A 27,064-nucleotide genomic window follows, 5' to 3' on the forward strand; every position below is an offset into this window, starting at 1 on the left:
TGCCTAACCTGCTCAACAGGATTCACAATTTTGTTCCACAAATGGCTCACAAGTATGGGTTTGAGTTCCTACTTTACACACATATATCATAGTGGACTCTTACAATTTCTCAAATGCGAGATCATGTCATTCATTTACAGCAACAATCAACATTTATAATTTATATCAAAGTATTACTTCAATTAAACTAACATAGGGAGGGTTATGCTTACAAACCTATCTCTTATGCAAGCTTAAATTTGAGTTTCGTATAGACAAATCTTGGTAAATATCAAGTCCACACAAACTAAAACTTAGACAGATAATGAATACGTCGAATCACTTACTCTGCACTCGGTTCATCATAATCATTTGTATCCAATCGCTCTCTCGTATCACTTTCTCTCCCACTTGGTTCGTCAGAATCACTTGAATCCTATCACTCTCTCTCCGACTGAATTCAACAGAATCACTATCACTATACACATCATCATAATCTCTTGAATCTATATCCTTATCTACATCACTATCACTACGGGCATCGACTTTGTCCAGCAACACTAAACTCTCAACATAACTACCAGCTGCGGATATAAATTGTTCCGAAATCTTAACTCCACGAAGCTCCATTTTTCGGCAATTCAAATCAAGTGAAGCCAAATTTCCATAACCCAGTCGCAACAGAACATCCCCATTCTTTCTAAACCCAGATGCCCAAGGAATAAATGCATAGCGATCAACCTGACGTATTGCCAACACCTTGGTCCATGATTCAGCTACACCATACTCCTTCATGACTCACAATTGATGCAACTCACGACCACCTTCCCAACTTATAGCAAGGACAGCAATAGAAGATTCTCCGCATTGCATACATGATAACTGTGCAGGATACAAACCAATCAAGCTCTCAGGCAAACTCATCTCGAAAAACACCTCGGCACTCAAATCAAACCCCAAAATCTCATTTCTGGCTTTATCATCATTTCTATTCTGATGTCCCAACCAATGAACAGCTCCATTAACAAAAGGCAATAATGTCTCAGGACCAAAACCATAATCAGGATAAACAGCAGTAACCCTTTTCCAACGTTTATGATTAAGTGAAAACAAATAAGGCTTCATCCAACAATTATCACTTCCAGCCCCTGCTAAAAGTAGCTTGTAATCATTGGTTCTCGAATCAAACCCAAACCCGACACATAAATATTCAGCATCTTTATCGATTCTCAGACGTGGCAAAGAAATGTACTTTTGAATAGAAGGGTTCCAAAGAAAGTAATATATATACGAACAATCAGACCTTGAAAACAACTGAAGACAAATCAACCCATTGCAACAACCAACCACCGGAGCTTCAGAAACGTAACCAAAGAGAGGGATTTGAAGCTGCTTGAACTCATCAAACCCATCATTGTCGTAGTGCAAATAGTACTTTTCGCAGCCCTTTTTCTCGCTCGTGAGGAGGAGGAAAGGAGTGTTGTCGGGCGGTCTCGAAAGTGAAGCCTGTAAATGAACCGAAACGAAAGATGGGTGGCAAATGAGAGTGTTCCATTTCTTGCAAACTGACCTGCATTTCACCACGGACTTCACCGGGAGTGTTTTGAGGATTTCAAGAATCAATTCTTCGTGCATATAATCAGACATCTTTACTATCTGCTTAGGTCAAATATGATTCCTTTGAAAAGGTAAAGGGCAGAGTGGCCTAAGACAGAGCAGAGAAAGAATTGTCTTATTTATTAACAACCCTAATATTTTGGGTAAAATACATAAATGATCCTCGACTATATTATATTACTTTATGGAGTCCAGCAACTATTAAAAATTATAACTAAGCCTTTAACTATAAGGAATTGCTAGACTGAATCCTTCGACTATTAAAATTTATACAAAATGGTCGTTTGACTATTTATATGTTCTAAACTTGTCTTTTTTCCTTAAAAAAATAACGACAATATGAGTTGGGCATTAACCTACTGATTGAGATATAATAAAATCTTATCACAAGATCTGGAACGATTATCATATCTCATGCAGTATGTTAACGTCCACCTCAAACGATTGTCAATTTTTTTTAATGGAAAATGACAAGTTTAGAATATATAAATATTCGAGTGATTGTTTTGTAACTTTTAATAGACGAGAGATTCGACAAAGAACACCCTAAACTCATAGGATAATTTTAGAACTTTTAATAGTCGACGGACTTAACAAAACAACGTTGTATAATCGAAAGACCATTTGTGTACTCTATCCTAAAATTTTGATTGAACTAGATTTGAATGAAGAAAAAAAAAATCTTTTCAAATCGAGTTGGATTAGATAGAATAGAAAAAATATACTTTTCGAGTCGTGTCGTATTTTGAGAAATGGGTGTACTTTTTAAATTGTGTCTGGTTGACGAAGAATGTCTCAAACCATCACCATCCTTAATTGTCATGATTGAATATACATGGTCGTAAACATAACGGTTCGAATCCAGGATCAGTCAATTTTTATTAAATTTTCTTATCATACTGTTTAGGGAAAAAGACTTTTATGCCCCAAAATTTTACTCATTTAATCATTTTAGTCCTTTTTTACCATTAGTCAATTAATAGACTTCATTCGAACGGATAAATTATACCATTAACCACTTAAGTATTTAACCATTTTATTTTTACCACCAATCTTTTAATTTTGTTAATCAGACTATCTAACTATTTAATTGTTGTCGATCAAGCCACATGTCGTTAACAATTAATGGAAGTGTAGACATGGCAGTTAAAAATTTTAATATAATTATAGATTTAGTCGTTGTTACCTAGTTATTCTATCAATCTAGTCTTATTTTAATTTAATTCAAAAAAAATTAATCTTTAAATCAAATTGTAACATGTGTCAATCTTTGATTAGAGAGTAATATTTATTATAATTTATTATAATAAATTTATTTTCCTCCAATCATATTATTCCTTATGGTCGTGGGATCGAGTCCCACGGTGGGCAATTCATAATTGCCGGAAGTCTTCCACGGAAGTTGCTCTCAACCTAGCGTTGGGGGCAGCCTACTACCCTACCTCCCCTTATCCCATTACATATGGGAATAAAGTCAGTTAATTTTTTTACTTGGTTGCCTAGCAATTACCAAACCACTGAGCCAACTACACTGGATTGGTCATAATCAACAACATATTATATAAAGTTTGTATATTAATATTTAAAACTTAATTTAAATTCATAATATTTTATTTATCTTAACTTTAAAATTATATTTTATTTTATCTTAACTTATTACATATATTTTAATCGTATGTTAATTTTAATATATATTTTTCTTATCTTAATTTAAAAATATATGTTATTTTTATCTTAACTACAATATATTATATTATTATATTAAATTAAAAGAATATATTGTGTCCTTGTCTTAACTTAAATATATATATTTTATTCTTATAATAATGAAAAATTATTAATTTTGAAAATTAATTATTAAAATATTTAAAATATATTTATTAATAATTTTTAATAAAATATATACATTCATTACTTAATTTATATTAAATTATAATAAATTAATATATATTTCATTGACAATGAGGTTTAATTAAACCAAAGAACAGATAATAATAAAATAAAAATTTTAAGTTAAGAAAAAATAGAGTATATTTTTAATTTAACGATAAGAATATATATATATATATATTTGAAAGTTCAATTTATTTATTTATTTTTATAAAAATAGCTAATTTTATTAAAAATAGAAAATATTCAAATTACAACGAAGGTTTACAACCATAATCGTAAATAAACACATAATAGATATATTTTCTTAAACAAGAGAAAACTGATCACTTAAGATCACAATGATCATACGAGGAAAAAGTTAAAAAATTAACCAAATAAAAATGGAAAAAAAAGAGATACAAACAAATCTAACCGCATCGGTAAACGGACCACAAAACATAATAAAACTATTTAAAGTCCACAACAAATCACAAATCAGAATTGAGCCAGTGAAAATAATATCTACGAACGCATATTGTGTATCCAAATCAAATCTGAGAGTCCAAAGCAGAGAATATCCGCATGATAACAAATAAATTGTCAACCTGATTAGTCGTGGCGGTGTCAAATCTAACATTGATAAAAAATGATAAATGAAAATAGTTTTAAACAATCAAAAATGTCTCATAAAGACATAGAATGGTAGAAGAAGACGTGTTATAATGGTAGAATTGTTAAAAATAAAAAAAATAAAGATATAATATAATAAAATAAAGAAAAAAATGAATACCGACGATCGACGATCGACGATCAACACAAAACTGATACTACTGTCGATTACAAAGATAAAGAAAAAAACTAAATAATACTAGAATTTAAGTTTTAAACAATATTAGATTAAATACATATCACATGTTGATGATTATAAACAAACCGATACCGTTGGGTTAGTAGTTAGGTGCATTGTTTAGTTTCTTAACAGGTCAGGTTTGATTCTCCACCTACGTATATCCATGTATATTTACTTTTTTACGTATATCCATGTATATTTATTTCTTTACATATATCCATGTATATTTATTTTTTTACGTATATCCATGTATATTTATTTCTTTACGTATATCCATGTATATTTATTTTTTACTTATATCCATGTATATTTATTTTTTACGTATATCCATGTATATTTATTTTTTACGTATATCCATGTATATTTATTTTTTTAGGTATATTCATGTATATTTATTTTTTTACGTATATCCATGTATATTTATTTTTTACGTATATCCATGTATATTTATTTTTTACGTATATCCATGTATATTTATTTTTTACGTATATTCATGTATATTTTTTACAATTTTACGGTGACACATGTCACCCCATATTTGAAGCAAAATAAATTACAATGAATTAAAATAAATATGACTCCAATCAAAGATTGACACATATCACAATCTGATTAGAAGATTATATTTATTGAAATAAATACAATTATGACCAAATTGATATAATATCTAAACAACAAGGACTACAACTATAATTATAACAAAATTTTTAACAACCACATCATCACTTCCATAACTGTTAACTGTAGGTGTCTTAACTGACAACAATTACATAGTTAAGTGGTCTGATTAAAAAATTTGAAAAATTAGTGTTAAAAGTAAAAGAGCTAAATAATAGTTTACCCAATTCAAACATATCATTTTGTAGAACGTTAAAGGTGAAGACATCCAAAAAAAAATAGAAACTAAAAAAAAATTATTTAATAAAATATTAGAGAAATGTTTTTGACATTATAAGTCCATTCATGTTGTATTTGTGAGAGGATGCATTGTAATTCCATTAGTCCTACAAACGAACCAAACGTTTAGCGAATCGTTTGTGAACTGTTTAGTATAAAATTTGTTTATGTTCATTTATTTATTAAAAGAATTAATATGAACAATAATTTCTGCTCGTTTAATTAAATGAACAAACACGAACAGAGGGTTCATTTGTTTATTTACGCTCGTTTAATTTCGTTCGTTTATGTTCGTTCATTTATGTTTAGCCTAATCTCTCTAGATCCGTTTAAAATATTAAGGCCCACTAAATTTTAATTTGATATCCATTAATATTTTAAAATTCAATTAATTTTAAATACAAATAAAAAACCCAAAACAATTAAATAAAATATAATGCTAAAATTGTTAGGAAAGAAGAAACAATCTATTTTCAAATCTCAATCTTATCGCTCACGCCTCACGCTATTTGGTATTTGTTTAATATTTTTCTTTTGTTATAACTTATTTAATTTAATATAATTTCATTTGGTTCTGATCGGGATGAATGGTGAATTGACGATTGTTGATGATTGCAAGTTGAAGATTGTTAAAGACATTTAGATTTTAAGAAGATCGTTTTGTTGAATACTATAAGACTTTAACTTTATTATTTTCGTGTAGTTTGATTACTATTTATGCATGTTTTTATCTTTACTCAAACAAATTAACTATGAAGTTGCAACTTATACTAATGAATTTTATGTGATTATTATTGGTGTGGTTTATGTTCATTTATGTTTGTTTGTTTTGTTCATTTACGTTCGTTAATTGTGTTCGTTTATGTTCGTTTCTTGTGTTCGTTTATATTTGTTCGCTTATATTCGTTTATTTGTGTTTGTTTATCATTTAAATGAATAAACATGAATGAACATGAACAAACTACATTCCTTAACGAATGAACACGAACAAGAAAAAAAAATCATTTATGTTCGTGTTCATTCATTTGTTACGATTATGAACATACCCCCGTTCGTGTTCGTTCGATTCGTTTACAGACATAAATTCCATTGATACAGGTGGATGAGAGTAAAGAAGTAATGGATGCAAGTAATTACGAACGAATGCTTGTTAATAAAGCTTCAATGAATTGATTTAAAAACTGAAAGTGGTTTAATAATTTACAACAAAATTTTAGTACCTTCAATGAAAAACTGCAGCAAGAACTCCTCCAAAAATGATCATTACAGCTTATAGAATAACCTGCAATTTAAATTCTGTGTCTCATACACTAATTTCAAATTTATGGAGATGACCCTTTTTGAAGAAGTTCATTAGCTCTCATTTGGTAATAAGAGGTGACATCGACCTTCGACGAGCTTGGCGGATTTGATGACATCTCCGGTTCTTATTTGTGGTAGAATCTCTCGAATAGCAGTTATAAGAAAAGGCTGATTAGCATATAAGCATACCAAATGTGTAAATTCAGCAATTTAACGGAGGTCTTGGACAGTCCTTTTCGTCGTCTAGAGGCATCAGACAAGGCGATCTGATATCCCCTTATCTCTTCGTCCTTACGATGGAAAGGCTAGACCACCTAATTCACAATTCAATATAGGATGGTACCTGGGCTCCTTTGCTCCTTTCAGGAAATTGTCCTGGTCTCTCGTACTTATTCTTCGCTGATGACTTAATTCTCTACAGTAAAGCTACCTCTAAACATGCTAGGGTCATTCAAGACATCCTCAAAGCCTTTGGTCTCTATTCGGGGCACAACGTTAATACGACAAAATCGGATGTCTTCTTCTCTCCGAACACTTCCCCTGAGATTGCCTCATCCATTTGTAATATTCTCGGATTTACTCAAGTCAGTGACCTTGGGTCTTACCTCGGCGTTCCAGTCATCCATAGGTGGGTTACCTGCAATTTATTCCAATATTTAATGGCTAGATTGGAAAAGAAGCATGGTAACTGGTCTTCTTCTACTCTTTCTTTTACCGGGAGAGTAACCCTTGCTAAGTTTGTTCTTGCTGCAACTCCAACATTCTTTATGCAATATAGCCTTTTCCCGATTAAGGTCTGTGATGACATTGATCGCTTGATTAGGAAATTTGTTGTCCTAATGGTGTTCCTCTTGTTAGCTGGAGCAGCGTCTCTCAACCTCGGTCTTATGGTGGCCTTGGTTTTCATGTCATGCATAGTCACAATGTTGAAAATTTGTTTTGCCCTTATTGTGGAATTCGGGTTAATTTCCACAAATAATAACAAATTCACCTTGAAACTATTATCTAGGTGACTAGTGTGAAAACGATTGTACTAAAAATCACACCAAGATAGATTCCCAGGAAAGAGGAGGGGTCACAATGGTCCCTCTTAAAACCCACTTTCCTTAGACAGAACTACCAAGACAAGTAATTTTAATAGGACAATAATTAACAACAACTATACCCGACAATAGCTATTAAATAGACATAAAGAGAACACCAAAATTTAACGAGGTTAGGCCAAAATTATGCCTACCTCCTCGAACACTACTAAAATAATATTTCACTAGTAGATAAAATATTACAAAGAGAAAGAAAGAATATAAATGGCCTTTAATATAGAAGAAGGCTTATATTTGTGGGATGCTAAACTAAGGAGGAGGAGGGCTCTATTTATAACAAAAGAATTTCTCCTCCTCCTTATACAAAACCAATGTGGGATATTTGCCAAAAACCAACAAATCTCCACCTTGGCAAATTCCACACACGTCTCTCAAAAAATCCAATCTTCAGTAGTGTCTGCAAATTCATCTTTCAATTTGTAACAATATTGACCAATTCTAAACAATGTTTAAACTTGACCGCAGTTACCACTTTTGTCAACATATCAGCAGGATTCTCAGTGGTCCGAATCTTCTGGATTATGACTCCACCTTCTTCTAGAATCTCTCGTACAAAGTGATATCGAACATCGATGTGCTTCGTCCTTGCATGGTAAACTTGGTTCTTTGCTAAATGAATAGCACTCTGACTGTCACAGTGCACTTTGATATGCTTTTGTTCCATTCCCAATTCACCAAACACCTTGAAGTCAAATTGCCTCCTTCACAGCCTCTGTAACTGTCATATACTCTGCCTTTGTAGTAGACAAAGCCACTGTTGACTGTAAGGTGGACTTCCAACTGACTGGTGCTTTTGTAAATGTAAACACATAACCAGTAGTTGATCGACGCTTGTTCAAATCACCAGCATAGTCTGAATCACAATATCCAACTACACACTGACCATCTTGTTTGTCCTGCTGAAAGACCAAACCAACATCTACGGTGTTCAGAATATACCGCAGAATCCATTTCTCAGCTTCCCAATGCTCCTTTCCAGGATCATGCATATACCTACTCACAACCCCAATTGCCTGTGAAATATCGGGTCTCGTACACACCATTGCATACATTAAGCTACCAACAGCACTTGCATACGGAACCTTTGACATGTATTCCCGTTCTGCATCATCCTTAGGTGATATGGATGCACCGAGCTTGAAATGAGGAGCAAGAGGTGTACTAACTGGTTTTGACTTCTCATTCATGCCAAAACGTTTTAGTACCTTTCTCAGATATTCTTTCTGAGACAAACAAAGCCTCCCCAATTTCTTATCCCTTGATATCTCCATGCCTAGAATCTTCTTTGCTTCACCAAGATCCTTCATCTCAAACTCCCTGTTCAATTGAGTCTTTAGTTTCACAATTTCTGTCTGACTCCTGGAAGCTATCAGCATATCATCAACATAAAGAAGAAGATATATATAGGATCCGTCTTGTAGCTTGCGTAAATACACACAATGATCATATTTGCTTCTTGTGTACTTCTGCCCTATCATAAACTTGTCAAATCGCTTGTACCACTGCCTTGGAGATTGCTTCAATCCGTATAGCGATTTTTCTAATTTGCACACCATCTCTTCTTTTTCAGCAACTTTGAATCCATCTGGCTGAGTCATGTAGATTTTCTCATCCAAGTCTCCATGTAAAAATGCAGTTTTTACATCCATCTGAACTAGTTCCAAATCCAACTATGCTACCAAAGCCAACAAAATTCTGATGGAGGAATGTTTTACAACTGGAGAAAATACTTCATTATAATAAACTCCCTCCGTTTGAGCGTAGCCTTTAGCCGCCAATCTTGCTTTGTAGCGGATGTTATTCTTGTCAATAAATCCATCTTTCTTTGCATATACCCATTTGCACCCAATTGCCTTCTTTTCCTTCGGAAGACTAGCTAGTTTCCACGTCTGATTCTTTTGAAGGGATTGCATTTCTTCATTCATGGCGATCCTCCATTTTTTATATTCTGAACTTTGTACTGCTTCATTAAAAGTGACAGGAACGTCATCAATTGCAATTGGTGATGCAAAAGAGACCATATCAGCATAACGAGCAGGTTGTCTAATGTTCCTCTTTCCCTTTCTGAGTGCAATTGATTCATGTTGCTGTGGAGGTTCTAGGGTCTGAACCTCTTCTTCATCTGACTCTTCTTCTACCATAGGAGAGTCAACATCAGTTTCTTTACTGGTTGGGTCAATTCTGCTTCCTTCAAACTCCACCTGTTTTGGAGTTCCATCTGTCTACTCCAATTTTTCTGAAGTCACCTTTCTCAACATGGTAGATCCCTGCTAAAGATTATTTTCTTTGTTTCTGGACACCAAAGACGATAGCCTTTCACACCAGAGGTGATCCCCATAAAGATCGCCTTCTTTGCTCTTGGATCCAGCTTTGACTCCTTAACATGGTAGTATGCAGTGGAACCAAATACATGTAAGGAATCATAATCTGTAGCAGGTACTCCAAACCATTTCTCTAATGGTGTTTTACCACCAATAGCAGTCGATGGTAAGCGCTTGACAAGGTGACAAGCATAGACCAAAGCCTCAGCCCAAAATTCTTTGCCTAACCCAGCATTAGACAACATACACCGAACCTTCTCCACTAATGTTCGGTTCATACACTTTGCCACCCCATTCTGTTGTGGTGTACTTCTAACAGTGAAATGCCTGACAATACCTTCTTCTTCACAGACTTTCATAAATGGATCATTTTTGTACTCTCCACCATTGTCTGTACGGAGACGTTTGATTTTTCTGCTTGTTTGAGTCTCCACTATCTTTTTCTATTTAAGGAAAAATCCTAGCACCTCATCCTTTGTCTTCATTGTATACACCCAAACTCTTCGAGAAAAATCATCAACAAAGGTGACATAATAGTGTGTTCCTCCCAATGAAGTTGTCTTGGAAGACCCCCATACATCTGAATGAACATAATCCAAAATACCTTTAGTATCATGGATTGATGTTCTAAATTTCACCCTCGTCTTCTTCCCTTTGATGCAATGCTCACAAAAAGCTAATTTGCAAGCCCGAGCACCCTTCAATAATCCTTGATCTATCAGCAATTTCAAGGATTTTTCACCAACATGCCCCAAGCGCATATGCCATAACCTGGTTGCTTCTGACTCCTGTTCATCAGTAGAAGCTGCCACTGCTGCTGTCCCAACAATTGTACTACCCAGAAAGTAATACACATTGTTTCTTTTCCGGATTCCCTTCATTATCACCAGTGCACCAGAGATAATCCTCATAATCCCATCTTTTGCCCTCACTTCTAAACCTTTTGACTCTAAGGTTCCCACAGAGATGAAATTTCTCATTAAATCTGGTACATAATGGACACCTGTTAAGGTTCTGATTGATTCATCTTGATTCCTCAAGCGAATTGAACCAATCCCAAATGTGTCAAGAGGGGAATTATTTGTTGTGTAGACAATTCTACCTTTTAGTTCTTTAAAATCAAAGAACCATTCTCTATTGGGGGTCATACGGTGGCTACAAGCTGAATCTAACAGCCATGAACTGGAACAACTGGTTGATGGCGTAGCAGCGAATGCGAAATCTGAATCTACATCATCATACTCGACCACATTTGATTCTAAGACAACCTTTCCCCTTTCAGGTTTGCCTTTGTTCTTTAGCCTAGGACATTCTTTCTTCCAGTGCCCTTTTTCTCGACAAAAGGCACATTCATCTTTGCTCAATCTGGACTTTGACTTCGATCTCCCTCTCCTTCCTTTATTCTGACTCTTCGAACGGCCTCTAACAAAAAGAGCTTCTGCTTCGAAACTTGTGTTTTCTTGTTTGTCTTTCTTTCTCAATTCATAACTATACAAGGCATCAGTTACTTTACTGAGAGACACATCAACTTTCCCATGAAGTAGAGTAGTTTCAAGATACTCAAACTCATCAGGAAGTGATCCCATCAACATCAGAGCTAGATCTTCGTCTTCAAAAGTCACATCCATATTCATCAGATCATTCACCAACTGATTAAAGCTAGTAATGTGATCATTCATAGTGGTACCTGGTACATAGTTGAAGCGGAACAATCTCTTTTTCATGTAGAGCTTGTTCTGACCGCTTTTCTTCAAAAATTTCTCCTCCAGTGCCTTCCACAATTTACTTGCAGAAGTTTCCTTAGAAAATGCATACTTCTGCTCTCTAGAAAGACACGATTGAATAGTACCACATGCCAATCTATTTATCATCTTCCATTCTTTCTCCTCAACATCATCTGGTTTCTCTCCTTCAATAGCAATGTCTAGACCCTGCTGAAATAGGGTATCTAGAACCTCACTTTACCACATGCAAAAATGACCGGTGCCATAAAAAATCTCCACTGCAAATCTAACATTTGTCACAGCTGTTGACGACGATGTGGATTTTTTGTTGCGTCTGTCATTTCTGCTACAAATTCTATTTAATAGTTATCAATGCGGAATGCCAATTATCCCAAGGAATTTTTTTTCTGATGTGGAAGATCAGCCTAAGCCGCAACCACAGAACATACTAAAATAAACCAAGAGCTCTGATACCAATTGTTGTGGAATTCGGGTTAATTTCCACCAATAATAACAAATTCACCTTGAAACTATTATCTAGGTGACTAGTGTGAAAATGATTGTACTAAAAATCACACCAAGGTAGATTCCCAGGAAATAGGAGGGGTCACAATGGTCCCTCTTAAAACCCACTTTCCTTAGACATAACTACCAAGACAAGTAATTTTAATAGGACAATAATTAACAACAACTATACCCGATAATAGATATTAAATAGACATAAAGAGAACACTAAAATTTAACGAGGTTAAGCCAAAATTATGCTTACCTCCTCGAACACTACTAAAATAATATTTCACTAGTAGAGGAAATATTACAAAGAGAAAGAAAGAATACAAATAGCCTTTAATATAGAAGAATGCTTATATTTGTGGGATGCTAAACTAAGGAGGAGGAGGGCTCTATTTATAATAAAAGAATTTCCCCTCCTCCTTATACAAAACCAATGTGGGATATTTGTCAAAAACCAACACTTATCAATGATAGGGATGCCTTTTGGATATATATCCTCAGGAGAAAGTATCGAACCAACAAGCAGTGCCCCCTCTCTATCAAGCGCCCAATTTGCTCTACTTTTTTGTTCTCATTATCCAATATATGGACTTCTTTTCGATCATTTATCTTTTGGACTATTGGTGATGGAGCTCGAATCCTTTTTTGGTCCGACTGCTGGATTCCTCGACTTGGTCCCATCTCTCAATGGAAGCTTGGCAATGCTCCTTTCGATCCAAATCTGCTTGTTAGGGACGTATCCCTCCCTTAAGGCAATTGGAATTGGTCCCTTTTAAGTCAACTCCTTCAACCATATGCTCTGGGTCATCTCCATTCGATCTTATCCCCTCCCCATGACCGGAGAAGACAGGTGTGCCTGGGTAGCTTCAAGCAAAGGTTTGTTTTCTACTAAAAGTGCCTACAAGGCTTTAATGCAAAATTTTTTTGGATCCCCAAAACAAAGACTGGCTTATTCCTTGGAAAATTGGTGTACCTGAGCGTATACGGTGCTTTCTTTGGCTTTATTTGCGCGATAAACCCCTTTCCAACGTTAATCAACATATTCGATGATGCCTCATGCCCCCATATACAGTTCAATGGATGAGACGTCTATTCATATCCTAAGGGATTTCCTGAATATTAAGCTGATGTGGTCTTCTTTAATCGAACCTTAGCAGTGTATTGACTTCTTTAAACTCTCTCTTGCTGAATGGATTTTAGTAAACTTACGCTCTAACAATCTTCTCTGAGGCTCTAGTGTTCCATGGAACAAGTTTTTTTCAACGCTAACTTGGCAGATTTGGAAGAGGCGCAACAGTAATATCTTCTTCGAAACTAATCTTTCAAACAATAATTTGTTTAGTTTGAGTCTTCACTAGGCTTGACTTTATGAGAACCCAACTCCAGCAATGACAATTCCACGTACTCGTCTATAAATGATCGTGTCTGGCATGCCCTTACCCCTGGTTGGATTGCCCTCAACTCGGATGGTGTTGTTTCCACTTCCTCCTCCCTAGGTTCAGCAGGTGGTGTCCTCATAGATTCTCTTGGTAGCTGGCTAGGTGGTTTTTGGAAACCCCTCGGATATGTAACTATCATTCAAGCTGTGCTTTGGGGATTATATGACGGTCTCAAATTAGCTTGGTCGCAAGGTTTTGAGAAGGTTCAGTGCCAGATTGATAACGTTGAAGTATACAACATGGTCTCCTCTTCAAGCTCACGCTCTAGCCCTTTACCTCTTGTGAGAGAAATTGTTTCCCTCCACGATCGGGCATGGCTTGTTGATTATAAACTCGTTCACTGTGAAGCCAACTCTGCAGCATATGCTCTTGCAAAGTTATCCCTCGATCAAGTTGATGCTCGGTCTATCCTTGGTCCACCTCCGGATTTCCTTCAGAATTCTTTACTTTGTGATAATAACAGATCCCCTCGGGTTGCTTACTGATGAGTGCTTAATTTTTTTTATCATTTTATTATTAATTACTCCTTGATTCGTCGATTTATGTTGCTAAGTTGAGTGTTCTCTCTTATTTTTCATGCAGAACATTGAATTCCGGAAACTAAGTTAAAAAAATTTTGTAGCTTTTTTTTTCAGAATCATGGCTTGATTAGCGGACATGATTTGGGGCATGATTGTTGATGTGGCGACGAGTCAACATCTTCTGAAAGGTCCAATTGACAATTCTATGTGGACACAACACTCAGCACAATTCAGACTTGAATTTCAGGATTTTCATTATTTTGGGAGTTAATTTGAACAATTTTGGAATTTGTCTTTAGTTGCATTTGTTAGGATTCAACCTTGAGAACTATAAATACCCCTGTATGCTTGAACACATCTCTCGTATCTAAGATATTCTTGTTCTTTATTTTCTCTAGTTTTTATAAAAGTTTTTATATGTTTAATTTATCTTTCTTTTATATTTCAAGTTTTATTTTTATAGAAAAATGTTGAGCATGATTTCTATCATGCTTAGCTAAGTTTTTCATAGACGAAGGCTGAAGCGATAACTCAATTCCTAACGTGAGAATTGAAAAGCACCTCATACCCTCTTGGGCTAAATTTCTCAATTTTCTGAAAGCAAGATTGGTGGATAGTCTTTCTTTAAATCAAAACGTTTTCATTTCGAAAATATATTTTAGCTTGAACGTTGTTATGGTTTATCATTGGGATTATAGAATCAATTGATTCAAATTCCCTCGAGCACACTTAGCGATTGCACGCTAAAGGAAGATTGGGACCGAGTTCGACTTTCATAGAGAAAGCATAATTCGAGTCGGTTTTTCAAGCGTTTTTAAATTGTTTTGAATTGACAATGATAGTCGCGATTAATCCAAACAAGGATTGGGATTTCTAAAATAGATTTGGGAAAATCAATTATGAAAGAGACGAGTGAGCTACAAGGGTTGAACCTTGCGGACACAAACCGGCATTTAACTGGAGTAAAATCCTATTCAATGATCGTTTGGAAATTGAGAAAAATAGAAGTCCGAGGCTAATTTTTACAAATTGAATTTATTTCAAATTTATTTACTTTTAATTTGTACTTCATATTGTTCTCTAATCAACAATAGCACCCTTTTTATTTACTTTCTTTGCAGTTCACGCCTAGCATAAAAGGAAGACCAATTTATCGGAAATTGCAATATTTCCGGCGGATCGACCCTTACTTTCTCTGTTTTACTTATTTCCATTTTATTTTTAATGTGATTAAGACATTTATTTGGCAATTAAAACGACGCGTTGCCACTCACTAAGATTAAAAGCTTGCCTTCAATTTCCATTAAAAAAATGTGTGAATTCTGTAGTAAGTTTCAAACCTGAATAGCCTTCATGTTTGTATTAGCCGGGATGCCCTTCTTGAAGCAAGCTCCCCAGTCCTCGGAAGCTTTGTTTCGGGAGAGTAAAGCACAGCATTAAAGTCCCAACCAGCTAAAGGTAATGACACCTTCAAGTTTCGCAACAATGACACCTTCAAGCTTCGTCTTTCCCTTAATCAAAGTTGACCAGTTGAAACTTGTAGGACTATTAGGGTACTGTCACCAACAGCTCATCCGCTCCCATTTTCTTCAATGATTTCATGCTCTCTGTGTATCATTTACGCCGAAAGCTTATCAGGATCGGAGCATACAAATATAATGAGCTCACTGTCATTGGCAACAGCGGATGTTCGATGATGCTTGGAGTTTAAGATAAATTTTAAGAAAATGAGTTTGGGAACTGATTAAAGATTTTAAAAATTTCCGATTATACATGTTTAAGATAAATATTAACCAGCTGAAAAATAAAGTAAAAAAGTATCAAAAACATTCATGGTGAATTTATATGAACCAGCATATTTATGATTAGTCATCGAATCTGGCAGTGCAGGACGAAGAAGAAAGACCATATGAAAGCTCTGCTGCGTAACGACAATGCAGATGAATGCTTCAATGGACCATGTATCTGCATGGTTCCTTAGCGTCCTGCAAGAATTTAGAAAAAAAATAGTCATTAAAATAATGAAGAGGAGATGACATTGCAGGAATCGACATTCGGAAACAAACATAAATTATTGGTTTACTACTAACATGAAAGCACAACGACAACAGCTCCTTACTACACGGAACAAACAGGGGGAGTACATTGATCTTCAAAGTTCAAAGAATAAAACATGCCAGATTTTCAGTATATTAGCATGTTTCAATGCATGCGAGTATGGAAAGAAGGACTGCAACTTAAGCAGACAAAGGCAAACTGATAAAAAGGTACTTATGTTCTTCAAGAAGCAGGGACGAGCAGATCCAATTAAACTAACATAAAAGAGTTATGCTTATAAACATCTCTCTAATGCAAGCTTGAACTTGAGATTCATATAGACAAATCTTGGTAAATATCAGGTCCACATAAACTAAAAATTAGACCACTAATGGAATAAACAGGTGAATGCACTTACCAATCCTGTGTAGTATCATTTTCTCCCCCACTTGACTCGTAAAATTACTTGAATCCCCACTTGATTCATCTTGCACATAGTGAACGCACCATGTTCCTCTTGATGTATCATCGTTAATTACATTTTCTGGAAACCCTGGCCCTCCTATGGCATTATGCGATGGGGATCCTGGTACCTTGTCTGTGACCGTTTGGAGTGGCTTTCCTGATGATATAACACTTGATTCTATTGGTGTCACTTTGATGGCTACATATAATGCTGATGAAGGTGGTAAAGTATGGTTTCTAAGACAAGATGATGGTAGTATGTTTGTAAGATATGTTGTGGCATGCATGATTTGTTTATTTGATTCTCATTTCAGTTACGGAACTCGAGTGCCACTGTATTAAAGCCTGGTAGGAATCAAATCACCTTTCCTTTACCACCACAGAAGCCTGGTTCCTATGTCTTGGGAGTCCTTACTGACCACATCGGACACTTGACATTTAGATCTCATAGCTTTTCCAAGGGAGGTCCTGCAGATAGTGATGATTTCATGAGCTATGAGAAGCCAACCCAGCCTATCTTGAAGGTACTCTCTCCTTCCATTTCGCTCTTATGAATTTGAGGTACTGTTCTCACATGATATGGATTAAGAAAAGTTAACAATAATCGTCATAATCGTTTTTATTTTAGGTTTTCAAACCAAGACCTCTAGCTGATCTGTCTGCAGCTATATCATCTGCATTACTGATTAATGAAACTCAGAGGATCGGAATTATAGCAAAACCTATAAAGTACTCCTTAAAAGGTGCTGTCTTGTATATTGAAACTGGTCCTGGTTTAATGATTGAAGAGTCACATTCCATCGAGATGGAGAGCTACAGAAATTCTGCTCAGAGTTTGGCTGATACAGCAAACTCTGGTGATGCTGCAAAAGATTTTTCTCCGGCTGCTAATAAACACTTTGAGAAGCTATGCCTCGTTAATGGTAAAATAGATTCTCCCAAATGGACCAGCGACGTGTCCTCGATTTTATGGATTCCTGTTCGTGCAATAGATGATAAGCTTGCAGGAGGGTCATCTTCAGGTCAGGAAAAAAGACTAGAAAGTTATGGTGGTTTGAATTTTGAGTGCTTGCTGCATCTGATAGCTAGATCATTTAAGTCACGGTTCATGCTGTGGCAGGGGGCCATGACCAACAAAATATTCTGGACAGAATGAGGATCATAGCTTTGAAGCTCAAGTTTGGAATATCAAAAAACCAGATCTATATATGACAGGCAGTGCCTTCTATACATATATATTTATGTGTATATATATATATATTCTTTACATTTGAATATGAATTCACTGTCTCTCTCTCTGAACTTCATTACGTAATCTACTTTAACATGCAGAACCATAGCTTTTCATTTTAGTGATCCTTTCCATGTGAGCACGAGAATTGTAGATCAATGCAATGATGATAGTTTGCTTTTGCAGGTTGTATGTCCTTGGCTTCAACCACATTCATGTATTCATGCTTCTTCCCTAACATTTTAATGAAATGACTATTGCGTATAAATAAAAGGACTTAGAAGTCCTCGTCTCTAGGTTTTCTTATATATTGGAGATTGCAACAAGGCAAGCATATCTCTTGTAATCTACTTTTGAAGCTTATTTTCGGTCATCAGATGAGATAGATGCATGTGTTGCAGATGAATAAGAGATGTTGTTTCAATATTACCATTCATGTTTTATGTTGAAATCAACATTTCTCAATCGTTTGTCTGTCATAAAATTCCTTAGACTTATCCATATTTTGCATGAAGTTCATGAAGGTTCATGGCACTTCCAGGTAACACTGCACTCACAATTGAATGCCACATTATCAGTTTGCGATGCTTGCCTTGATCTTCAATCTGGATTTATTCACGCTGGACAAGGTAATGGAAGACCAATTTCCGGGTCTTTTCCACTCGTCATATCTTCAACTTCGAAAGCCGGGCTCCTCTTCCGTTTATGCTTGAAGAAGAGATGTGCTGAAGGTACCCATTCCTTTTTTACTTTTTATTGTATCAGGGTATACGGCTGTAGTAGGCTTCTACATATCTGACTGTTGTTTATTCACGATATAATGTTCAACATTAAGGTCATGCAATTTTCTATAATCTTATCTTCGACGAGCTCTATATGTGATAAACTCTCAGAGAAGTCCCTTTTTACAGATGAAGATAAGGTACAACCAGAAAACATATTAAACATAAGATATGGAATTTCTGGCGACAGGACCATTGGCGCACACCCACCTGTGGCTACGAAATCAAATGAAACTAAAGACACTGGTCGGGATTTAACATTCAGCAGTGCACTTGTTTTGCAGCAGCCTAACCTTAACCCGTTCTTGGCCGTTGGATTTCTACCTCTTCCTTCCGATTGTCTTCAAGTTGGCAAACTTGTTACCATAAAATGGAGGGTTGAACGGTTGAAAGGCATCGAGGAGAAAAGAGTTCCTCAAAACGATGTAAGTTAAAACAATTATATTGACCAGAGTCAGTCAGGTATAAGCATGCACCTATTTCATCAGATATCGAGTTAAATTTCGGCATATTACTTGTAGCAGAAGTCCCATATCACCCGGTGCTTAGTATTGTTGGTTCATTCAGCCAGTCCGAAGAGGTTGCATTTAACGGATTTGGAGCTTCAATCCTAACATCTGCAATCCCTTCTTTCTCCATACTATGCGGCCTTTTCCGTAAAAAAGGAATACTAGTAGAAAAGCTATTAGTGAATACTCTGCAATTATCCTGCATCTTTTCCTATTCGGCATCTATCAATTATGTTTATTACTTATGACAGGACGAGATGTTGTATGAAATCATTGCGAATTCTGATAAATGGATGCTTGCGGGGAGGAAAAGATGGCATACTTCGCTTGCAAGGTTTACGAACTGCATCTCTATTAACGTTTTAGTACGAATTCCTCGGTTGTAGCTAAGCAGAAAGCATTGATATTTCATTTCTGTTGCATGTTATTGCCATTTTGTTTTCTCAGGTTCAAGGGTAGTTATTTCCGTATTGTGCATGCCACTTGCTGCTGGATACATCCGCCCTCCTCACCTCTGGCTCCCGGATTTTGATGAAGCAAATATAAGCTGCGGCCCTATTGGATGTCACATGGTTTGTGTCTTGCCTCCTGCTCCAAGTTCATCCTTCTGCATTTCAGCATGATTGTCTAGGCTTCTCCTCCGGTCATATTTTTCCACTTTCGTTGAGTAGATTCAGTTCAATGAATTTTTCGAGATGATTCATGACTCCCTTTAGAGTTTTTATCCATTTTTGTAAATTTTCAACATTTGGAAGAAAAAAGATCAAGAGAATGTAGTTGATTTAGATTAGAATAGAGAGTTCAATGCTTTCAATATCAGTTACTCATATATAGAAAAACCTTTTAATCGTTGCACAACACATTATGCCATATCAATGTGATTCAATTCCATTTCTCATCATTTTTTTTTTAATAATGTCTATGTTTCTCCAATTTCTTAGACTTTTCACTTTTGTTGAAGCATGTGTCCGTTGCATTTGCATCCTCTTCTTGCGTTATTCCAAAAAAGAATTCCTTCTCCGGTAAATCTTCCACTTATATGAACATGCTTCGGGTGGACTACCACTCCCTATCAGGCCAAACAAAGCGGCATTGCTAGCTTTCATCCGAGATAGGGCAATCACAAGGGTCTGTGGGTCCAAGAATATGACATCTTTTAGATTCCGGGAAAATTTTCTTAAATCGATTGGCCAAGGTATGTCATGAGATGCTAGGTCTCATATTGAAAATTACTAGTTCGCTTCGGGATTTTTGGTGGTCAGGCAATATAGATGATTGTGGTTACAGGTTAGCCTCTAGTTGCATTGCATGGTCTACCCTTTGTCAACCGAAACAAGTTGGCGGCTTGGGTCTCTGGGATATTCAGGTGTTCAGTATTGCACTCCTCGATAAGCAAATTTGGTGTTTCATTCGTTCCCCGGGTAGCTTGGTTAATCATGTGCTCTCCGCTAAGTATTTTCCTTCAGGTGATGTCTTTGATGCGAGGCTCAGACCACGTCCTTCATTTGCATGGAGGGGTCCCTTTCACACCATGAATAATTTAAAAGATGGCTTCCATTGGCAACCGAGCATCAATTCTCTGGTTCCTATTCACAATGCTCGCTAGGGAGGTTCAGCACCTTTGCATATCTCGGATACTTATGTGGACACCCTATTACTCCTATTTGGTGTGGCTATTTCATGAATCCGGATGTTCCTCAGTGGGATTAACTCTCAGTTCGTGGTGTTTTTTCAGCCTCGGATGCATACCTGATACCCCACGGTCCGATTTCTTCAACACCTTCCGATACCTTGAGCAGGAGTTGTCATTCTAAGGGCGTTTACTCAGAAGGCTCAGGCTATTTCTGGTTGCAGCAAGTCAACAGATCAGTCTCTCATCCATCAGGCTTATGGCTTCATGCCTTCATCCCCCTCGCCTGCACACTCTGCCAAAAATAAAGATCTTCGGTTGGAGACTGGCCCACGAGGCTCTATCGGTTTGTCGTCATTTGTATGTAGCAGGCTCTGCAACACCCTTCAGTAGGTACAAGCAATGACGGATATAAGATTTTATGTTCGGGGGATTTGATGAGGAACCCACCCTTTTATGTACGCTTGACTCTTTTAGACGGATGAACCAGAGCCTCATCCTCTGCAAATAATTGATAAACCCCGCAGTGTTTTACCTCCCAACAAAAGGGTTCTTGCTTGTACTCCCTGTTAAGTACAACGTCGAATTTAAACGAGGCCTCATTGTAGATAAGTTCATTTGATGCCCGAGTTTCAGCAAACTGCCTAACTTGATCTTCATCGTCATCATACCAGAGGAACAAGTGATCCAACCGGTCTTGATGTGGTTGATGCCTCATCCAAATGGAGAAAAAACTAGGCAGTTCATCACAGTCTCCGTTAATGGATTTCAGATGACATGCACATCTAATGCGAAACCATACGTTTTCAGAACAGTATTGGAATGAAACGGCAGCGGCAACAGCGAAACCTGCAAAGTTTATCCTGCTATCATCGTACCACTCTGAAGGCAACCGGATGTTTATCGAAGATCCTGAGCTTTCAAAATCGAACCATTCTGGGATTTCACTTCCAGAGATGCATGTAGTAAACGAAGATGCCTGTTAGATTACAATGATTAGAAACACAATTGGTTATTCAAGAACACGAATCATTTGTCAGATTGAAGATATAGAAGAAGAAGAAGAAGAACCAGACCTGACGATTATCATTTTCCAGTACTTTCTCAAAGTGCTTTTTAATGCTTGAGGCATCCTCTAGTGAATTGCAGTCGTGTGCTTCTAAATGTACCAAGCTTGGTGGAAGCTCTGGTAATGATTTCAGCCTCTTGCATTTCCTCAAGATTAACTTCCACAACCCAGGAAGTTGTTTGATTGTCGTCGGCAAGTTCTCCATATTGGTTTCAGACAAATTCAATATCGCCAATGGAAGAAAACAAGCTCCTTCAATGGAAGAAAACAAGTTATCTGGAAGGTAAACAAGGTTTTCACAGTTGTTCAATCTCAAATCAGTAAGACCAATGAGATTCTCCATCGAGGACGGTAATTTCTTCAATGCCGTTCCGCTTAAATCAAGAGTTATCAACCTCTCCATAGTGTCCAAGATTTCTGGGAAAATCTCCAATCTTGAGCAGCCTCCAAGAAAGAAATCCTCAAGAGATTTCAATTTATAGAAGCTGTGAGGAAGGCAAACAAGGTTTTCACAGTTGTTCATTCTAAAATGCTGAAGACCAGTGAGATTCTCCATTGATGATGGTAATTTCTTCAATGCTGTTCCACTTAAATCAAGAGTTATCAAACTCTCCATGGTGTCCAAGATTTCTGGGAAATTCTCCAATCTTGAGCAGCCCCCAAGATGGAGACCCTGGAGTGATTTCAATTTATAAAGGCTGTCCGGAAGGCAAACAAGGTTTTCACAGTTGTTCAAGCTCAATTCAGAAAGACCGATAAGATTCTCCATTGAAGATGGTAATTCCTTCAAAGCTGTTTCCCTTAAATCAAGAACTCTCAACCTCTCCATGGTGTCTAAGATTTCTGGGAAAGTCTCCAATCTTGAGCAACACGCTAGATCAAGATACTCGAGGGATTTCAATTTATGAATACTTGTTGAGACACTTTTAAGCCTCCTGCAACCCCAAAGCTTCATCTCACGAAGATTAGACAGGCATTCGATCCACGAAGGAACTTCTTCGATCGCAGTTCCTCTTAAATTCAACTCCAGAATATTTAATGAGACCACCGGAAATGTTGTGATATTCGGGACACCACCGAGAGAAAGGAATTGAAGGGATATTAGATTACAAATGTCCGTAGGAAAGTTCTTCAGCCTTGCACATTCGTTCATAGACAACGAAACGAGTTGGCTAAGGAACCCCATTGATGAAGGTACTCCTTCGATTTGTGTTCCACCTAAATATAGCCCTGCTACATTCGGTGAAACCTCTGGAAATCTAGAGAGTTTTGAACAGCCACTAAGATCAAGCTGGGTGAGGAATGTGGCTTTATACAAGCTAGGCAGAAAACTGAGATTTTTACAACAGCACAAATTCAAACGAGTTAGCTTCTCAAGATGTTGGAAGCATGAAGGAATCTCCAGCAAGTTTGTACAGTAGGAAAGGTCAATTTCTTCAAGATTTGTGGCGCTTGACAGGTCCGAGATTCTTACAAGCTTCTTGGAACCGAAGAGAGTGATTTTCTTCAAATTTACTAAATCCTGCATGCATCAGAATGTGACCAATTTATCAACAACATGCAACAGAAGATTAAAATGTACTGATCAAAATTACCTGTTTTCCCTGCCAGAGTTGTTCGACATGGCTACGTCTCATGTCAAGTACAACTAGGTTGCTCGGATAAAACCTGTTGGGTAAAGTTTTCAAAGGGTATCCCTCCCAACAAAGGTACCTTAGCTCTTCAGGAAGGGATGAAAGCCTTTGACGAAGGAGGATTTTGGATTTGTTTTGAAAGCAATTATACCTATCAGAGTCATAGAACTTGAGGAGTTTAAGATTTGGCATCTTCACAAAGGCATCTGGTTTTAGTTCCAGCTCCGAAATCCTGGAAATGTCAAGTAGCATCCCTTTAAGTGTTTCTGTCCCCTAAAACCGAGAGCATATGTGTCAGATACGAGTATGTATCTAATACGAGTATCGGAGTATGTATTAGAATATGTGTCAAACATAAGTGAAAGAAATTAACAAGGCTGCCCTTACAGTGCTTCCTATTAGAACATTACGGATGTCATTAGGAATCCACAGCCTACTGCGTCTTGCAGGCTCTGAAGGTGATTCATTGCGAACAATATCCCAACCCATCTGTTGCAATAAATCATGCATTGTTATCGTATTTTCCGAAACAGAGATAAGCGATTTATCGATGAGGTTATCGATTCCCGAAAGTGCAGAGACATAAGAAGCATCGAGAATCCTCATTACGAAGTCTAGATCTTCGCCTTTGTAGAAACAAGCAATGTCGAGAAAAATGTCTCTCTCTTCCCAATCCAGTCCATCAAAACTGCTTCTCAACAGTTTATGAATGGTTGGATTAGGAACCTGCTTTAGCTTCTTCACCGCACTTTCCTGGTAGCTTTGGCTCCTGCCATAAAGTGAGGACCCCATCACTTTTATAGCCAAGGGGTTCCCATTAGCAAAACTCAAAACCATCTTGGATAGCTCCAACTGATGTTCCTTGGGGTGCTTGCTTTTGAAGGCACATTGACAGAAGAGTTCAATAGATTCATTTCCGTCTAATTCCTTCACTTCATAAATGAGATCAATGTCATTCTGGATCAGCACTTGTTTATCTCTAGTCGTAACGATGACTCGACTTCCGGGGCCGAGCTGATTAATCTCTCTGAACAAAAACTCGAGCTGGCTCGAATTCGACACATCGTCACAAACTACCAGAACCATCTTCCTGGAGAGCATGTCCTTGACAAAGCCCGACCCGATTGTGGGAGCTGAGATATTCAAGTTCCCATCTTCCAATATGGCTGAAAGAAATTTCTCACGTAATTCGACTAACGTTCCACGTTCTTCCGATTCCCTAACGTTTCGAAGAAAGAAGGAACTTTCGAAACCATTCGAAACATGGTTAAATATCGCATCGGCAAGGGTAGTTTTACCTATACCACCCATGCCCCAGATGCCTAGCTTTCGGAGATCTGGTTTTTCTGTTTGCAATAATGACATAACTTGCTCCATCCTCCTCTCAATTCCAACTAAGCCCTCCAAAGAGGCACTTGAGGTTCCACGGCTCAGTTTCTTCAAGATGTCTTCGACAATTTCATCTACCAGTGTTGACTCAGGCCTATATACCAAAGGAAGAAACAGATTACATGGTAAATAAAAAGGAAACAACAATAAAAATATAGGGTAAATTATATAAATGTTCTATGTTCCAGGGCTGTGTTTGATTATTAAAAATTATAAAAATAATTCTCCGGCTATAGAAAATTATTTTGTTAAATCATTCTACTGTTAAAAGTTATAAAATGATCATTTGATTATTCTTATGCTCTAAACTCGTCATTTTTTTTGTTAAAAATATGACGGTCGTATGAACTGAACGTTAATCTAATGACTGAGATATGATAAAATCATATTTTAATGATGTTTATTGGCACCAACATTGCTTTCAAGCATTAGCTCGACGATATAATGTTTTAAGCATTGATTTGACGGTATAATGTAAACGGAGACTCGATCAACAAAACACAATTCAAATGGTTATGAGAATAAATATTATCATATCAAATTCAGGTTAACATCCAACTCAAACGATTTCCAATTTTCAACCAAAAATGATACATTTGAAACAAATATATAGTCGGAATCATTTTATAAATTTTAATAATTGAAGACTCAACAAAACATCGTCCTATAATTTGAGACCGTTTTATAACTTTTTAATAGTCGAAAGACTCAACAAAACATCACTCTATAGTTAAGAGACTATTTCTACACATTTACCCTAAAATATTGGTCATCACTTTTTTAATAACATGCGGTGACTGCGATATATATATATATATATATATATATATTTGATTGTCCTTTATTCTCATATGTAATTGAATAAGGGAAAGTAAGATAGTAAACTGTCCCCAACATCAAGTTGAGAGCAACTTTCGTAGAAGACCTCCAAATTATAAAATATCCTCCGTGGGACGGAAGGTATTTCATAATTTGGAGATCTCCAACGGAAGTTGTTCTCAACCTGACATTGGGACAGACTACTACTATTATACCTCCCCTTACCCCCATTATATATGAAAAAAAGAGTCAGTTCTTTATCAACTCAGTTAGTAGAACACAAAGTTCTTAATTTTGAGGTCGTGAGATGTGGAATCGAGTCATACGGAGGACATTTCATAATTCGAAGATTTTCTACGAAAGTTGCTCTCAACCTGATGTTGGAGTCAGCCTACTATCTTACCTCTCCTTATCACATTACATACGAGAACAAGTGACAACATATACTTCTTTATTTATTTTAGTAAACCGATGATAATCATATACTAGTGTTTATTAATTCAGATACTGACCGGGTGACCTGTGAATCCCAGCCGGATAAATTGGCAGCATCCGTCAGACCAGTTCTCCAGGTTTTAAGCTTGATAACATCATGCTTCAGATCGTCTTCATGCTTAGCAAATGCATCTGAAAAACTCCCGGTTTGTTTCCGTACATCCGAGGGGTCTACGCCGTAGAAAACGGGAACCACAAAGTAACGCTGCGGGTTCCGTTTCTTGCAGTGCATGATCTTGGCCAGCTCGGCCAAGCACCACTTGGAAGAAGCGTAGTCCCTGGAGAAAACAACCAGTGAACCCCTCGATTCTTCAATGGAAAGCAGCAGCACCTCCGAAATTTCATCTCCTCTTGGAAGCTTCTCGTCGTCTATGAAAGTTTCGATCTTCTTTCGGCACAGTTCCTTGCGGAGATGACTGACGAAACCGTGGCGAGTATCCTCGCCTCTGAAGCTGAGAAAAACATCGTACGTCGCTGGTTTCACCATGGAAGAAGAAGCAGAAGATTTAGAGGAAAACATACTGATGTATCAGTAGTAGCTTTGATGACCTTAGAAATTTACGCATGTAACTTCGCACAGAGCAGCAAATGCAAAAGCTTTTTGCTTCAGATATGTAGCACAAATGCAAATGCAAATGCAATGCAAATTCCCCTTACACTGTACATTATGTACAATAAATGCAAAAGCAACTAGCTTTAGTGTGGGGACATAGGCCTGAAAATTATAAGGACTAATTAGAAAATAAAAGTTGAAAGTATATATATTTTTTTAAATGGTGTTTAAATTTTTTTCTCGATTTATTCAGGTTCCTAATATTATAAATGTTGTCACTTTAAGTATCTCGATCGTAATGATCGTTCAAAAA

At 36.7% G+C, this 27,064-nt stretch overlaps 2 protein-coding genes, 1 long non-coding RNA gene and 1 pseudogene across 4 annotated transcripts; 2 read left to right on the forward strand and 2 right to left on the reverse strand.

Moving 5' to 3' along the window:
* LOC120201139 lies at positions 1 to 16,616 on the forward strand. The gene is made up of 3 exons (XR_005523627.1): positions 1 to 91; positions 13,906 to 13,910; positions 16,440 to 16,616. It is a non-coding gene; the product is annotated as an uncharacterized LOC120201139 (long non-coding RNA).
* Positions 340 to 1,679, reverse strand: LOC120201138 (F-box/kelch-repeat protein At3g06240-like). Its single transcript, XM_039201803.1, has 2 exons — positions 875 to 1,679; positions 340 to 803 (listed from the first exon to the last, which is right to left on the reverse strand). Exons 1-2 carry the CDS (start codon positions 1,624 to 1,626, stop codon positions 794 to 796), a joined length of 762 nt encoding a protein of 253 aa, XP_039057734.1. The 5' UTR covers positions 1,627 to 1,679; the 3' UTR covers positions 340 to 793.
* Positions 16,617 to 16,659: 43 nt separating the features above from the next.
* Positions 16,660 to 21,185, forward strand: LOC120201126 (annotated as a pseudogene).
* LOC120201140 (disease resistance protein RPV1-like) lies at positions 20,127 to 26,751 on the reverse strand. Of its 2 annotated transcripts, XM_039201806.1 has the most exons (6): positions 26,216 to 26,751; positions 23,883 to 24,978; positions 23,457 to 23,768; positions 23,261 to 23,383; positions 21,869 to 23,188; positions 20,127 to 21,771 (listed from the first exon to the last, which is right to left on the reverse strand). In XM_039201806.1, exons 1-6 carry the CDS (start codon positions 26,716 to 26,718, stop codon positions 21,247 to 21,249), a joined length of 3,879 nt encoding a protein of 1,292 aa, XP_039057737.1. In that variant the 5' UTR covers positions 26,719 to 26,751; the 3' UTR covers positions 20,127 to 21,246. The 2 variants fall into 2 exon arrangements, with proteins under 2 accessions (XP_039057737.1, XP_039057735.1); XM_039201804.1 differs by having other exon boundaries at positions 21,869 to 23,383.
* Positions 26,752 to 27,064: the final 313 nt, after the last annotated feature.

The sequence above is a fragment of the Hibiscus syriacus genome, unplaced genomic scaffold (genome assembly GCF_006381635.1).
Source record: "Hibiscus syriacus cultivar Baekdansim isolate YM2019G1 unplaced genomic scaffold, ASM638163v2 tig00006992_pilon, whole genome shotgun sequence".
Lineage (NCBI taxonomy): Eukaryota > Viridiplantae > Streptophyta > Magnoliopsida > Malvales > Malvaceae > Hibiscus > Hibiscus syriacus.

What these genes read in the sequence shown, in the direction of transcription:
- LOC120201140 (XM_039201804.1), bottom strand. Translation starts at nt 26,718, where the DNA reads ATGTTTTCCTCTAAATCTTCTGCTTCTTCTTCCATGGTGAAACCAGCG. An exon ending in TGGGATTCACAGGTCACCCG is followed by an intron (nt 24,979 to 26,215) that starts GTCAGTATCTGA and finishes TTTGGTATATAG; the next exon opens with GCCTGAGTCAACACTGGTAG. An exon ending in ATGTTCTAATAGGAAGCACT is followed by an intron (nt 23,769 to 23,882) that starts GTAAGGGCAGCC and finishes TCTCGGTTTTAG; the next exon opens with GGGACAGAAACACTTAAAGG.
- LOC120201138 (XM_039201803.1), bottom strand. Translation starts at nt 1,626, where the DNA reads ATGTCTGATTATATGCACGAAGAATTGATTCTTGAAATCCTCAAAACA.